Raw genomic sequence first — 16,069 nt, 5'->3', positions numbered from 1 at the left:
CATCGCACTCTTTTTGTTCATAACAAGAACATGGTCTTACAGGGCCTCTGTTGGCCAAGGTCCTTCCAATTGTTCCATAAAGATTGGGGACCTCTGTGGACCTAAGTTCCCTTTAAGCTACGTGGCCATGCAGCAGCCTATTTAGCACTGCACAGGTGCTCAGGGAACCCACCTTGCCAGGACCTGCTGCAACCAGAGGAGGAATGCCCCCAAGCATTGATTTTCCCCTTTAGCCAGGGGGTGCTCCACCCCTTCCACCATGTCACCACCCTGCCTTTCCTGCCTCTGCTCCTCCCTCATCCTATCTCTTCCCCATCTCTTCCCCCTCCCTCTCAGAGCTTCCTCCATGCCATGAAACAGCCGTTGGTCAGTGGAGCCACCGGAAGGTGAAAGGTGTAGGGGGAGCTTGGCTGCCAGTGGCTGCTGCTGAGCAGCACCCACAAATTTTTCTCTGAGTGTTCCAGCCCTGAAGCACCCACAGAGTTGGTACCTATTGAGGCCCCCCTCCCCTGGCTTCAACTCCCCGCCCTGTGTCAGACAAGCTCTACCTCCCCAACGGCTTGCCTTGGGAAACTTATTCACCCACTGCCAGATAGCACCCCTTGCCTCACATAAGAAGGGAGAAGATGTGGGGTAGATTCAGCTTAGGGTATCTCTGTGCTGGTGGGCCATCTGAGAAGTTTAAGATGATCTGGAAACCTGAGGCTCCCTGCCTTCCCGAGCACATGGGACTCCCAACTGGGAACTTCTGCTGTAGGGGTCCCACAGCATCCTAGGAGGGAGAGGCAAAGAGAATAGTTGGGTGGGCTGCAGGCAGCTTGGTTCCCTTTTCTAATTCCAGAATTTGAAGTGTAGGTTCTTGGAGGGAAGACTTCCTTTGTTTCTAGTGTCCCACTCTACAAACCATTGTCTTAGCCTTTCATTCTTAGTGCCTTTTAAATGAAGGGAAGTATTGGCTCTCAGGGACCCTGAACCAAGATTTCTAATAGGTCGTGTATGCATGTGTGTGCGTATTAAACATATTCTGTTTTTAACAGGACATTTCCAATCAGAGGTTTTCAGATTTATGATGGACCCATTCATCTTACCAAATGCACATTCAAAAACTTTGTGCCGACTGCTGATAGATACACCAGTGCAATTGGATTCCTATTGAAAAACCCTTGGCAGTTGACACCTAAAAACAACATTTCTCTCGTTAAGTTTGATGCAAATGTAAGCTTATTGCAAAATTCATTTTCAGTGGATGGGGTGGAAAAGGGAGACTTCACGGAGTGGGGAAGGATGAATTCTGTGTATAGTGTCCCATGCAGGAGACTTATTTTGAGAGAATTTTGATGATGTCCTCCTATTTCTTCAAACAAAGGGGAGTCCTATGTGCACTCTCGGTATTGCCTCCACCTGCCCCATTTCTGTGCTGACTGGTCCTGGGTTGCCTTTTCCCTGCTTTCCTGCAAGTACCTGCTTTTCTTCAGGTGAATGTGCCCAAACTGAGGTCCTCCAGGTAATGTCTGCTAAGCAAGGGAGTTGTAGTTTGGAGAAGGGGAGTCTACCACATTTAAGGAGAAGGCTCCAGAAACATTGAAAAGGCTGGTAGATGAGGAGTGAGATTAAGCAGCTTCTAGGGGACATATGCATGTCCTACATTTCCCATTTTTGGTGTCTGTCCCATGCTAGCATTGAGATCGATGGGTTCGGATAAAATGTCAGCCAGCTTCTCCTGCCTTCGCTTACAATTAAGACTGAATTGGACCTTTGAGGGTTGAAAACTATACTTTTCTCCATTGACGCATGCCTTTGAACTTCCTGATTTCAGCCAGAAATGATTGTACTAAAATCTCATGAGAAGTGCTGTTCTTTGTACTATTTCTGGCTTACCAGGAAGTTCAGGAAATAACAAGTGTCTGTTTATGTGAGGTTTCTAGCCCCAAGAGTTTCCAGTCCCAACTTCTATTCAGAACAGAGCTTTCAGACTTTTTTTGAAATTTGCATATCATGATTTTAGAGTAATCTGTTCTCTATAGCCAATTACATTTACAAATATTTATTCTCTTAGTCTGGAAACTAACTTTTTTCTTGTTTGCTTGCTTGCTTGCTCTGGTTACAAGAGTTGCTTAAGTCGTTGAATTCTAACATAGAATTCATAGTAAAGTGAAGAATACGCCTATTAGGCTGTGCAGTTGCTGACAGAACTGTATAGTGAGGCATGAAAACAAAGAGGAGTGCCTCCCAACCCAAACTCAGCTGTGGAGACAGCGTATAGACAACAATGGGGTTTTGGTTTGGATTTTTAATGCTTGCTTTGAGATCAAAAACCAGTGACTGTAGATGTGTAATGATGATAATGAGACAATATTCTTTAGTACCTGAGGCAGCTGAAATAATGAATTTGCAGTCATAAATATTAACACAGGATTCTGAAACATCTTAGCAGAAGTCTGAACCACCAGGGCTTCATGTGTTAACTGAAAACTGTGTCTCTACTACAAAATAATGAAATTTTGCAAGACTATGTTGTCCTTGTTAGAGAAGTTATTCAGCTCATAAACCTTGTGAGACTCCTGATTGTCTTTGCATACATGGAAATGTTTATCAGTGTTTTGCTAACTGTATACATGCAGTAGCGCTACTGAAATTGGTGGCTTTATGAGAGAGACTTAATTGGAATGTTTCACTTCCCTTTTATGGTCAGGTTTCTCTGAAAGTCTTTTTTGGTAAACCTGGTCCCTGGTTTGAAGACAGTGAGCTGGACGGTGACAAGAACTCAATATTCCATGATGTAGATGGTTCTGTGGCTGAATACAAGGATACTTATGTTGGTAGAATGGATAATTTCCTGATCCGACATCCAAAATGTATTAATATTACACAGTGGAATGGTGTGGTCTGCAGTGGGACCTATGCACAGGTTGGAACTGTTGCAGTTCTTTGTGAATTCTATTTTGTCAAGTCGTTTCAATATATATGAAATAAACATATCAAAGCCATGAAATGTCCTTCCTCTTTAGGTTTTTAAAAATTTATTTTGTGCTTACTTTGCCTTCTAGATGGTTCTGAACAACTTGTCGGGGGAAGGGAGGGGATTATGATAGCAAATATAATAAAGTGAATCTTTATGCAGTGAGTTGACTTGCCATCATCTGCATACCGCAGTCCTGTTGGCCAAAACTTTTAAGTGTGGGAGTTTTCTTATACTTGCGGTTCTGTTTCTCACAATATTATTAAAAATGTGAAATATAGTTTTCTGAATACAAACCCCTCTGCTGGGATCAGTTCCTAGCCTGTCACAGACTTTGTGTGAGACTTTAAGTAAGTTACTGAATCCCTCTGTTTTCTGTCTGTTAAATGGGTAAAATTAATGCTGGCCGTGTCTGTTTAGGCTGTAAACTCTACAGGACAGCGGCTGTCTTTAATTGTGTTCACAGTGCCAAGCTCACTGGGGCCTCTAGGCATGACATCTAATTTTCTAGGGGTTCCGTTTACACTGTTTATCTGTATTTTCCCTCATATATATTGTTTCTAGTGAAACTGACAAAAAATTGTCAGGTTACTTCAAATCTCTCCTCCTCTTCTGTCTAATGCTTTTTTTTTTTTTTTTTTCTTCAAGTTATACATCCAGACAAGGAACCCACAGAACCTTACTATGACCATAGTACGAGACGAATACCCTTTCAGCCCCATGGCACTCCGAGGTATTAACCAGCGAGCTGCCTTTCAACAGTACCAGCCTGTAGTGATGCTTCAGAAGGGCTATACGATACATTGGAATGGACAAGCTCCCCAAAGCACTTTTCTTTATCTCATTAACTTTAACAGGTATGTTTCCTTTCATTTTTGTCTTTAATACAAAAGACACCATTGGAATACTGTGTTGCAGAAATAGTTGGGATACATTCAAAATTACAACCACGAGTAAGACTGGAACTTCAAATAGAAAATATTAAAAGCAAAATTTGTACTGGAGACCTAGACCAAAAGCTGTGTAGAGCTATACAGAAAACGCTGTCAAGTGGTATTTAAAGAAAAGCCCTATTGCTTTATTACTGCGTGAAGCTGTGCAGAGTAGAACCGCAAATGGTTCGACCTATCACTGGCCTTGTTAAGAGTCACCTGACTAAGATGCAGTATATCAAACTGGAAAATTTAAAATTTGTATCCAAACAAGATGGATTGATTTAAATCAAAGTGACTTAAATCATTGAAATTTTTATCATGATTTAAATCAGCAAGCAGGAAATCTTGATTTAAAATAACTTTTTTTCATGTTTTGCATTTGCACTTTAGTTACTTTCCAAAAATCAATTTTTTTTCCCCATTGGTTGATAATCATTAAAACATCTTGATTTGCAATTAAATATACCTTTACACTGAATTTGATGCTGCTTTTTGCTAACCAAGAGGATACTCTATATTTAAGCGGATATGCTCAACTTTCAGTTGGATGATTTTGATTTTTGGTTGTCCCCCCCCACTTGAGAGCCATCTCAAGCTCAATTTGGATGGAAATTGAAATTCAGTTAAAAATGCACAAAAACATTTAATTTTTTTATTAACTAAAACTACCTTGAATGTGCTGGCTACATTTAAAAAAGGGTTATTAAACAAAGGCAGTATTATCTGTAGTTAGTTTCTGGTCACAATGTCCTTCAAGATTTTAGAACTATTGGACCTCCTCCTCTCACATACAGCTTTTATTCATAGATTGGAAGAGAAAAACAGCTTTTCTCCTTTTTCGGCTCCCAAATGGTGTCTTAACTTTGAACAATTAGTTATTGAACTGAAATTGCTGAATAAACTGAAATGAAATATTCTCTCTGACACTCTATTTGTTTCCACAACCACAAAAACAAGAAACTTGGTCAAATGAATGAATTATAACAATTTTGTTTCACTCTGTTTCCAGGAATGACTGGATTCGGGTTGGACTCTGTTATCCATTAAGCACAACTTTTCAAGTAACATTTGATGTCTTTCAAAGGCAGACATCTGCTTTCTATAGTGTGGAGGACTATACATCAGTAACTTCGATGATGGAGCTGCAGAAAAATCGATCAGAGAAGAAGTTTTATTTTGACAATAGCACTGGGTAATTATATATAGGTTGATAATAAAAGGATACTTTCATAGTAAAATTGCAAGTTCAGTAGTGTTAAGAATTGGCTCTGACGGCTGCTTAAGAAGGAAAATCTGATGGAGAAACACTAAGCATGTCGCCATGGCCATTTGGAAGAATCAACTACATAACTTGTAATTATAAATGTAGTGGCCATCAGATCAGCTCTTGTAAACGTATACCACAGCTGCCACAGTTATTTCCTATTCTAAGTATGGGGGAAACTGTGGTATCTCAAATACCACAAGAGATGTACCTTTTGGCAAGTAACTGCTTTGTTAGTTTAGTATGGCTCAAATGTAAATGTTTGCCCTCTGAAACAGAGTTTAAAAAATTCCTGTTGGTCCAGAAGGAATCAGACCAATTTTCTTAAACTATGGAATAAAGTTTTCAGAAGTGACTTAGGCACTTAGACTTGTCACTTTCAAAAATGGGACTTAGGCTCCTAAGTCCCTTAAGCACTTTTGTGACTGTTACCACTGAAGACCTTAATAAAGCTTCCTTAGGAAAAAACAACTATGTATATATTTTTTGCATGTCATGGTTTTTTATTTTGTGTTTTTTCCCTTTTTTATTATAATCAGAATATTAGTATAAGATTTTTTGGATTTCTTATTAACTAGTCTGAGACACTTGTGTAGATAAACAGATATATGTAGTCTGATATCATTTAGGTTTTCTTTTTTCATCTAGAAACTACAGTTACAAGCAACTATAGAAAAACTGGTAGAGTTTATCAATATAAGTCTTCCAGTCAGGATGTGTTTATTGGGCTTTATGCACAGTCAAAGCATTAAAGCTCTTTATTTTCCAAATTACACTAATATTTTTGCATACTGTACAATAAGAGCACTGTGTTTGTTTCATTAATGACTGATATGTTAATTGCCAGATAGCAAGTTTAGTGAACATTTGTTAAGATTGTGGTGTGAAAGTTACTGGTTTGTGCGGGGGGAGGGGGATGGGTGGTGATCAAACAAATCCTGGTATAATGACTTCTCTAACAGTTGGAGAGTTCTAATATATATCACTCAAGACTTCACTATTGTAGTAGTTATTACGGAACTTTTACAGAGGACTGTAAATTTACGGAGATTTAGAAAACAAAAACACATAACAAAAACCCTGTCCCTGAAAAGCTTGCAGTGTGAGGTCTCCTGTGTTCACTAATCAGTACATTTGAAGACATTTTGATTTATGTAAATTTCTGTATTTTATCAACTAATTTTCTAATCTCTTGTATTATTTTGTGTTTAGATTGCTGTTTTTATATTTTCAAGCCAAATACAATAGGGATGGTCACAGTTATTGTTCAGCTCAGGGATGTGAAAGGGTCAAGATTCAGGCCACCGTTCAATCAAAAGAGATCAGTAACTGCATGACAAAAGCTTATCCAAAGTACTACCAAGCACCAACTGTTCTGCAACCAATGCCAACCAAAACTACTGCACAGTGTAAAAATTGTGGCACAACTCAGGTAAAACAAATTCATAAATGTGCATGTAAATTACCAGTAGATATTAACTTCCATGTAATTGCCTTAAATATGGTTTTCATGAAGGAGTGAAAACACTTCAGAAGCAGATATAACCTGAAAGAAAATTCTACTATTGTGTATATTGTTTACTAAATAAAGGGTAAGTCAGTTCAGTTCAAATATATTCAAAATTGTTTTTTATTTTTTTTAAAGTTTTTTTGCAAAAACTAAGGTTTGTAAAAATGATCCAATAACATTTTTTTTTAAAGTCTAAAGGGAACAGCCCCTCTGTAGTGTTTTTCAATCTGAATATTGGTATACTTCAAGGGCCTCTGCATTTTCAGTTAAGGGTTTTGGTATCTCTAGTGTGAGGCTATGGAACTGTAAATAAGAGAGCCATTTCTGCTAGGGAGTTCTCTTATGCTAATATGACGACATTGTTACACACACACACACGCACACACACACACTTCCTTCACTGCCACAGAGAGCTAAATAGAACTGCCTCTTGTGTCTGCGAGCTAGTTAGTGTATCTTCTTATAGTTTCTTACAGTACTTGGGGCTACTTACCTTGTGTTATCTCCAATGCTGTGTCATACCAGGATCTTGTAGAGGACTCAAACGGGGTGCATCCTCTTCAGCCATCTTTCCAGAGACGGACATACATGCTTGATGCCTGGTGTTGCTGAGAGAAGCTCATGGGTTCCAATGCAAAATTTACCATGCCTTCCCTCCTCAGATGAGGAAGGACAGGCACTTACAACTGCAGGGGCACTTGGCTTGTTTGAGCCTTCAACCGGATCATTCTAGCACTCCATCAAGAATTTCCAGGTCCTCTTCTTTGCTGAGGTCTTCTGTAAAGAGACATGAGACACACCCTGCCACCCCAGCTTTGGTGTCAAACCTAAGAACGACCTTCCCAAAACACACATTTGTTGGTCCTGTGCCTCTCACCTGATGTCTGGCACTGCAGCCCCCATCAAAAACTCCCTCAATGCTCTAATCAGCACAGATCAACTTTGAGGAGTCAGGCTTCCAAATCTTCTTGTGTCCCTGTTTCAGGGAAGAAGGAAAAGAAGCAGCATTCTGATCCACCAAATGGGGCATTGTTCTCCTTCTCCAAAAGCATATCACTTTTGGAGCCTCCTTACTAGTCTCAGCTCTCCTCTGTTTGAGACTCTAGTGCCAGGTGACCTTGGCATATTGCTGTTTCACATATCTCTGACAGCTGATTTCCCCTATCATGACTGTAGGGAGGCTCTGTCAAGGCTTTTGGCTGCACCGCTATTGCTTGACTTAGAGCTTAAAGAACACATCTCTCTGTCCTCACCACCAGTACCAAAAAGAGCTAACTGTATGCCTCTTGTACCCTTGGAGGGTCCTTAGTTTTTGTTGTTGTTTGTTGTTATGTCCCTTGGCTAATTCAAAGCTGGTCTCTGTAGCCCAGGAACTCTGCAAAAGTAACAGTGCATCCCTGACTGCGTCTTCAGATAGAGAAAGAGAGGGACATAAACTGGAGGCTGTTGGAAGAAAACTCTATTATTCTGCTTATTTGAGCTTCCAAGTGGGTAAATTACACCTTTACTCCAATATAACGTGACCCAATATAACACAAATTCGGACACGACACGGTAAAGCAGCGCTCCGGGGGGGCTGTGCGCTCCAGTGGATCAAAGCAAGTTCGATATAACGCGGTAAGATTTTTTTGACTCCCAAGGACAGTGTTATATTGGAGTAAAGGTGTACCAAGCTGCCCTGTTCAGATACAGCTATGCATTATGGTATTCAATTAAGCATGCATTGATTCCTTACACAGGAAGCTAAGAGCTTGGTCACTGAAGGAAGAACACTAGTGAGATATGCACAAAGAGAAGTTTATGACCCCTCAGGCTTTGCTGCCAGAATCATGGTCAGTGGTATAGCTGTATGGACAACCATGACTTAAATCATCAGGTCCTGCTCCAGTTTCATATAAACCTCTTTGAGGGTCGGGTCTTTCTAATGATAAAACAGTTGAGACTCTGGAGACAGTTAAGATGATGAGAGTTACAGCCTGATCTCTAGGGCTTTCCCAGTCCTTGTTTACTTCAGAGGAGCTGACCTCATACTTGGTTTCAGTACCACATACAGGCTCCCTCTGTGAAGTAGCAGGGAAATGGGGCATAGCAAGAGGAAAAGGGGCATGGCTGGAATGTCTCTACAACCAAACACTGCCTGTGGTTTCAGCCCTTGGGGGGCCATTAGTTCTTCCCATCCTTTGACTTGCACCAGATGCAATTTGGCCCTTGTTGAGGATCTAACCCACTGTGTTGCTGCTTAACCTTCCATTGTTCGAGTAACATGTTTTTTCAAGATTTTTCTTTCTTTCAAAGAGAAGACTTTAAGAGCTTGGCTTCTCTACTTATAACATACTTTTTCCCCTTTTGTAGTAACTGGATTTTCGTTATCCTTTTCTTTACTTCTATTTGGTAGGGAAAATGTATTTTCTTTCCAGTTCAATAAAATGTTCATATTCCTATCATGTTCCATAACTCAGTGGTCCTCAACCTTTTTCATCTGGCAGGCGCCAGATGACGAGCCATGGAGGACTGTGGCGCAGACAAGCATCCGCTGAATTGCCGCCAACAAGTAGCAACGTCAATAGGCATTGCAGCCGAAATATCGCTGACAAGCAGCAGCATCCAGAGGCGTTGCCGCTGATTTTTGGCGTTTTGGCGGATGCTTGTCTGCTGGCCAGTACGTGAGCACACTTAGACGCCCCGACAGGCACCATGTTGAGAATCCCTGCCATAACTCATTCTCTGTCTCTCATTACAAAAACAGAACATAAAAATAAGTTCATGACTTTTTTTTTTTTTTTTTTTTTTTCCATTTCTTTTCTGCCACTTAGATCTTTTTGTCACCCTTCTCATTTCACTGCAGTGAGCCAGGTTTTGTTCTTTCTGTGGATGTGATTTTTACAGTTAAGTCTGCTTTATGGTGATATACTTTATTCGTCACTTCTTCATCTTTCAGTTTCCAGTTTGTTGTCATGCAGTTTCTTCCCCAGACTACCATCATCCCCAAAATGGTAACTATTAGTGTGAGTCTAAATGCTGCCATTTTTACTCAGGAAAAACTCCTGTTGCTATCAGTGGGAATATCGCTAGCATAAAGATTACAAGATTAGGGCTACAGGCACCTGTTTGGTATCTTCAGCGCTGTCTTACTCTTTTTTTCCCAACATATACGTTACTTCATACTTCTGCTATGTTACCAAAAAAAGCAAAAATGGCTCAGAAACTGATGCCCAGCACAAGTCTGGGGGCAAAACACCAAGAGATGCTGTAAGAACCAAGTGCCATTGCTCAGACTTTAATACATTAATGTGCTGGTTTTCATCCATACCAATACAGTTATATTACAATAGCACCCAAAATCTGTTAGGCACTTTATGGCTATATAGCTCCTCTTCCCTGAAGAGCTTTCATTCTAAAAGTATCCATGAATTTTGACACTGTTGATTTATTAATCTTGTTTTTTCCAGTTGGAAGTCTAGAGTGTCTATCAGAATAACTGTTGATTATCAGTATGCTGTCTAGTGTTTAAAATAAGACTTGCTGTTCAAAGTTTCTGGGTGGAGTGTAAAATGTTAAAATTTTATTTTTTACATCTAGATGGCATTTACCAGTGATCCTCACAAAACCTACCTCCTTGTGCAAATTCAGTCACTCAGCAAAGTAGAATTACAAAGTAGTCTTCCATCTTTTATCTCTGTAAGTATTCTTATGGCCTCCTTTAACCACTTTTTCCTTAGCAGTTTGAATTATGGCAGCTGCACATTGATGCAATCTTGTATCATACTGAGCACCAATTTTGTGCTGAGCATCCTTCCACTGAAGCCAATGGGAACTGGTAGGTACTCAATACTATGTTGGCTAAATCCAAATCAGTGAAATAACTCTGATACTAACAGACTATTACCTAACAGTACCAGTCCTCCAACATTTTGTTCTATTAAAGCCTTCCAAAACTGATTAGAAGAGAGGGGTCATTATTTTTTGTTTACACTCCAATTCAGTGATGATAAATGTGGTGATGTAATGTTACTTAACACTTGGTCTGTTGCCATTTTTCCACTTGGGAACCAAGAGAGAATTGTATGCGATGCTGGAGGTGGGGGTTTGCAGGCATTCTTAACACCCCAAGGGTGCAATTTTAATTTATATTTTCCCTATAGAGTAATGCATATATTGTTTTAGTGAAATAGTAAAACTCTGAATTATTTAGGCAGAGAAGTGCAGGCTATAACAGCATGTGTGTTCATAGCATAACTAATCCAAGCTTGTAAGAGATTTTATGTGGCTTATTTTTAACAACAATTTTCAGTAAGATGCTTTGTTAAATATAGTACAACTTAATCAACTGTGGAGACTGCATGCTCTGCTTTTGTGCACAGAGGGAGTGGTTGAGTCTCTGAATGGCACCATTTCAGGACAAGTGAGTTACCTCCATTCCTTGTCAAGACTGGTGGTGGCTGAGATAGGATTCATGTCCTTGAGAGTGATTACAGTGAAGTGAGGAAAAGCTCGGTGATTCTCAAGGCTCCCTGAGGAATGAAGAAGTCCCATCAGCCAGATCTTTTTGAAAAAGGAAGAATGGAGAATCTCTGATAAATTATTGGTTGTCAAAAAGACCACTACTGTGTCTATAAATCAAATTATGATAAATGTGGCCAAATGACAGGAGCAGAAGAATATTATTGTACTTGCAAATCGCTGGCAAAAGCAGGCAGTGATTTATGATATCTTTTCTCACTTCAGGTCAATGGAAATAAGTTTCCCTTCAAAGATGTGGGTGTATTTATCCTAGTAGTTGATGCCTGTGTTGGCACTGTGACAGAAAAAAAAAAATTTCTTCAAGCAAACATTAAAAGCATAGACGAATATTTAAAAAATGGAATTCCACAAAGGTATATGCTATTATAAACCTATGCATTTTATTTACAATATGTATCATGAAATATAGACTTGGAGTACAAAATACACTGGAGTCCTTTATCGTGTTAGTCAAACTCTTGCCAGAGAACAATATTTGTGGGCTGAGAATTCTAGCTCACTTTTCACGTTGCTATGAAGACATTTTTAGATTGAGGGAGTAAGTAGAAGCACACAAACATTTAAAGGGACAGTTTTGCTACATTTGAGAAAATGGACCAGGTAAATTTAAACATTTTGGATTAAATCCCAAAAATATGCTTTCCTTTTCAAAGGATTCATTTTAACAAAACATTGCATAATCACCTTTTTTTAGCTTACACTGGTAGGAAGAATAAGCCTTGGTCTAATTGAGGACATTGTGGCATGAGAATTTTGACAAAAGTGCTTTAATGTTAATAAGTTGAAGATTTATTAATTTTTATTTATACATTGACAGTAATAAAAAGTCGCTAAAACCGTTTTAATAAGGTGCGTACACTAAAGCTGGTTGAAAAATGAAAAGCTAACTTCATGAAATAGAAATTGCAATTTTAGTTTAAAATTTCAAAATGGGTCCATTTTTCATTTTTGCAGAATTTTTTACTTTTTCTTGAAAGCATTATAAATTTTCCTTAGACAGACTTTTTGTAACCATCAATAGCATTTCAATAAAAGTTCTAATTAAGTCACAATTTTTCACACAATTTCATTAATCTAACACAGGACACTTCTCAGCTGGGGAAAAAAAATTCCCAACCATTTTTGATCAGTGCTCTATATAAGTATTGCCCCAAATACAGTGGAATAATAAGCAAGCTAATTTGGAAAGTGTATAAGTATCAGTGATAATAAATACTTAGTTTCCTCATCTTACTACTTTTTCTGGTACAGATCAATAGTTTTACTAAGCACAAGAGGTGACATAAGAAATCTTAATATTTTGGAAGCCTTAATGTCCCTGGGAACAGCCAAACCAGCTCATCTTCAAAACAAGGGTTTGTTTAATTTTCTCATACATTTTCTTTTTTTAAATTCCTTATGATGAGTCAAATTCTTGAGGTGTTTCATTAGTTGTTTCCAGTTAAGATGGTGTCAAACTATTTATTTTATAATAAAGAAGTTAGTGGAAAACTACTAATTAAGGTTTTAAAACCTTAAAAGTGGTGGTGTGATGGCTTTTAAAACCATAGTGTCTGGCTGGGTGTGAGGATGGCTGCATTTACTATTATATGAGGAAATCTGGAGTGGGGGGAATGGAATTTATTTTCTCCTATGTCATCTTGTTGTAATGTCTATTTGCATGTAAATTGTATCTAAAAGGTGTCTCTTTCATGTCTAATTTCTGCTTCTGTAACTCTCTGGATTGTTTCATTGCAGGGAGCATAGCCTTTCTTGGCTTCAGAGGAAATTTTAAACCTTCCTGGGCTAAGCTATTTACCAGTCCTGCTGGGCAGGGCCTGGGTCAGATAGAGAAGTTTATACCTTTACAAATGGAAGAGTATGGCTGCACCAGAGTGAGCTCTAGCAAACGAAAAGACTTGGAACTTTTAAAGCAAGCTTCAAGAGCACATTAGAGACTAAGATGTACTAAGTGCTGGAAGAAAATGTGAGCTAACTTATTTAATTTATGGCATTTTAAACTATACTTTTATCTCAAGTAAACCATTTTACTGTTTTGATAAAGACATGCCTATGTTGACCGCTGGAATGCCAGTCTGTGCACCTTCTAGTTGTACAAAATGTTAAAGAATTTATTACTATTTGTATAGACAGGTTTTTCAGAGATTTTTTTCTGATGTTTGTATTTACTGAAAATAGTTACTTTTTTTAATCCTTTTGTAGCCTGAGAATTGAGGATGCTTGTAAAGATCAGCCTGGAGACGTTTTGGTAGCAAGTATTGGATTGCTTAGGGTTTAAAAAAAAATTAATTAAAATATCTGTCTCTTAAGCCGTTTGAATTGGTTATTTTAATCCATCTTTGCATTTCCTTTTTCTTGTTTGTTTTACACAGTCCTGAGATCACATTTAATAATCAGACCAGTTATGGGTAGGCTCATCAGAAATCAGTTTTGTCGTAAACTCAACTGTTAGCCTCTATTTTTATTTTTAACCTTTTTCTACTGATTTGTATCCATTTTAAATTTCCATTTTCTAAGGGGGCTCCCTCGCAGCTGCAGGGCTTGGGATAGTGGATCACAGTGGGTGCAAAGTGTGGGGGAGGCTCCAGTCCTGTTTGGGCAGAGCAGAGATCCCTGGCCAGAGCCACAAGGAGTAGGGTGAGCCATCTGCTGTAAGGGAAGACACCCTGCTGTTGCATGCTCCTGCCTGGGGACAGCCTCCACGCTCCCAGCTGATGAATGAGTGAGCAGGGCCATGACAAGAGCTGGAGGGGGCTCCCTGTGGGTAGGATGACCAGACAGCAAGTTTGAAAAATCAGAACAGGGGGTAGGGGGTAATAGGAGCCTATATAAGAAAATGAACCAAATATCGGGACTGTCCCTTAAAAGCGGGACATCTGGTAGCCCTACCTGTGAGGCCAGTGACACTGGATTCCTGAAGGGGCATGGGAGGCTGTGCTTGCCACTGGATGGATATATATATATATATATATATATATATATATAAATTTATTTCTGCGTGTGTCAGGTGAAATCAATGTTTACTGACTATTTGAACCAAATATCGGGACTGTCCCTTAAAAGCGGGACATCTGGTAGCCCTACCTGTGAGGCCAGTGACACTGGATTCCTGAAGGGGCATGGGAGGCTGTGCTTGCCACTGGATGGATATATATATATATATATATATATATATATATATAAATTTATTTCTGCGTGTCAGGTGAAATCAATGTTTACTGACTATTTGAATCAAATCCTGCCAAGCCTAATTGTGGTCCATGCCCACTTTTCCAGATATTAAGGGGCAAGTCCTGTTCCCCCACTCACATGGGTACAAAGAGCCCTAACTGTAGCCAAATTTCTGTCATTCAACTGCACACATGGAGAAGAGGGTGGATTCCAAGACCCTGTGCAGGGGCCTGTACTTTATGCATGTCATGAATCTATGTTCTGCAGAGGCTACCTGTGCCTCAGAGTGCAGGGGATACATGGGATGCTGTAGGGCTGGAGCGAGGGCAAAGCTAATGGAGGCACAGTTATGTAGATCCTCTAGCCTCTCTCTCTTCAGCTGATGTGCAGGGGCCATGGGGGCTACTACAAAAGCAGCTACAGCCTAGGATGAGAAGACTGCTTTTCTCACCCCCTTGAAAATCTCCAACCCCTAGCCTGGTAATTCAAGCAATATCTTAAACACAAAGTAACTCTTTAAAATTCAGTTTTCAAACAGCCTAACAACTTGTGCAGAGCAAATGATCTCTGACCTGAACCATGCAAGTTAAACTTTTAATTTGTATTACTGTATTTTGAAATTGGTGGGAAAGAACCAAAGCTCAAACCTTTGGTCTGCACTCCTCTAATTTATATATTTTGATTATATTTAGTGCTATTTTCATTCATGCTATAATCAGGCTGCTTCTTGACCTGTAGGTTTAAATATAAACAAATGGATACCTACCCTTGGTTATATACTAGGTTTGTTTGGATCCTTTTCATTTTCAGTCTAGTCAATCCTTCTGCAAATGGTGGGAAAGCCACACTGAAGGATTGCAACCCATGCAGGTACTGATTTTAGGAGGTTGTGCCTTTTGAACATAAATTTCACTATCTCAGAGAGCCCAAAGACCAGTTTCCTCAAGGTGGGGGAGGGGTAGAACTACCTCGTACCCACAATTCTAAATACAATTAATGTAAATTATTCTCCCTTCATACATGTACTATTGATTCTAATTGTTATATATGAGTCTCCTTTTAAATATACTTCATATTTTGCATTTAAAATCAGTATCTTTATGGAGATATCAATCTGTACACTTAGTCTTCCTGAAACAAATGAAAAGGCTGTCTTGTGTCTTTAAGGGAAAAATGCAGAGAAGCTGATTTATGGTTGGTTGTTACCTTACAAAGTATGCTATCTCAAACTTCTGCCAATAAATCATTCTAGATCTAATAAACTTCTTTGTGCTAATGTGTGTTCCTTTTAATCCAGGGAGCCATGTTACTAACATTTGACAAGGAGTATAAATAAATATTATATCTGACAACTTTAAGGCAATAAATGATGGGCCATCTTCGTTCTCTTTCTATGTTAAATACATTTCTGTAGTTACTCTGGTCTAAGGATTTCAAAAAACTTTACAGACATTAATTTCTCAAGCCTCAATATACTTGTGAGGGTAGGTATGGTGTATACGCTTCCAGATTTACAGAGTGAGGAGTGGGGAGAGAAGAAACTGAGGAACCAGATACTAAGTGACTGTGCCAGGCATAAGCCACTTTGAAACAAAGGTTTCCTCACTCAATCCTGTTCTGTAAATCACAGGGCCTTTCACCTTGTGTAGGAGTAAAGTACATATGTGCACAGATGGACCATTCTGATTTGGTAGTATTTTGTACCAATT

General features: G+C 39.2%; 1 protein-coding gene across 1 annotated transcript in view; it reads left to right on the top strand.

The window, feature by feature from the left end:
• Positions 1–13,498, top strand: part of CEMIP2 (cell migration inducing hyaluronidase 2) — a 75,653-nt gene extending 62,155 nt beyond the window's left edge. Inside the window, 9 exon segments of the mRNA XM_032798164.1 lie at positions 1,038–1,215; positions 2,693–2,908; positions 3,608–3,816; positions 4,904–5,086; positions 6,371–6,590; positions 10,248–10,346; positions 11,394–11,542; positions 12,441–12,544; positions 12,927–13,498. Coding sequence (XP_032654055.1) covers positions 1,038–1,215; positions 2,693–2,908; positions 3,608–3,816; positions 4,904–5,086; positions 6,371–6,590; positions 10,248–10,346; positions 11,394–11,542; positions 12,441–12,544; positions 12,927–13,123 — 1,555 coding nt within the window. The 3' untranslated portion in view covers positions 13,124–13,498.
• The last annotated feature ends 2,571 nt before the right edge of the window (positions 13,499–16,069 follow it).

Source organism: Chelonoidis abingdonii, chromosome 6 (assembly GCF_003597395.2).
Source record: "Chelonoidis abingdonii isolate Lonesome George chromosome 6, CheloAbing_2.0, whole genome shotgun sequence".
NCBI lineage: Eukaryota > Metazoa > Chordata > Testudines > Testudinidae > Chelonoidis > Chelonoidis abingdonii.
The sequence above is the reverse complement of the archived record's forward strand: the minus strand, read 5'-3'. Positions and strand labels throughout refer to the sequence as shown.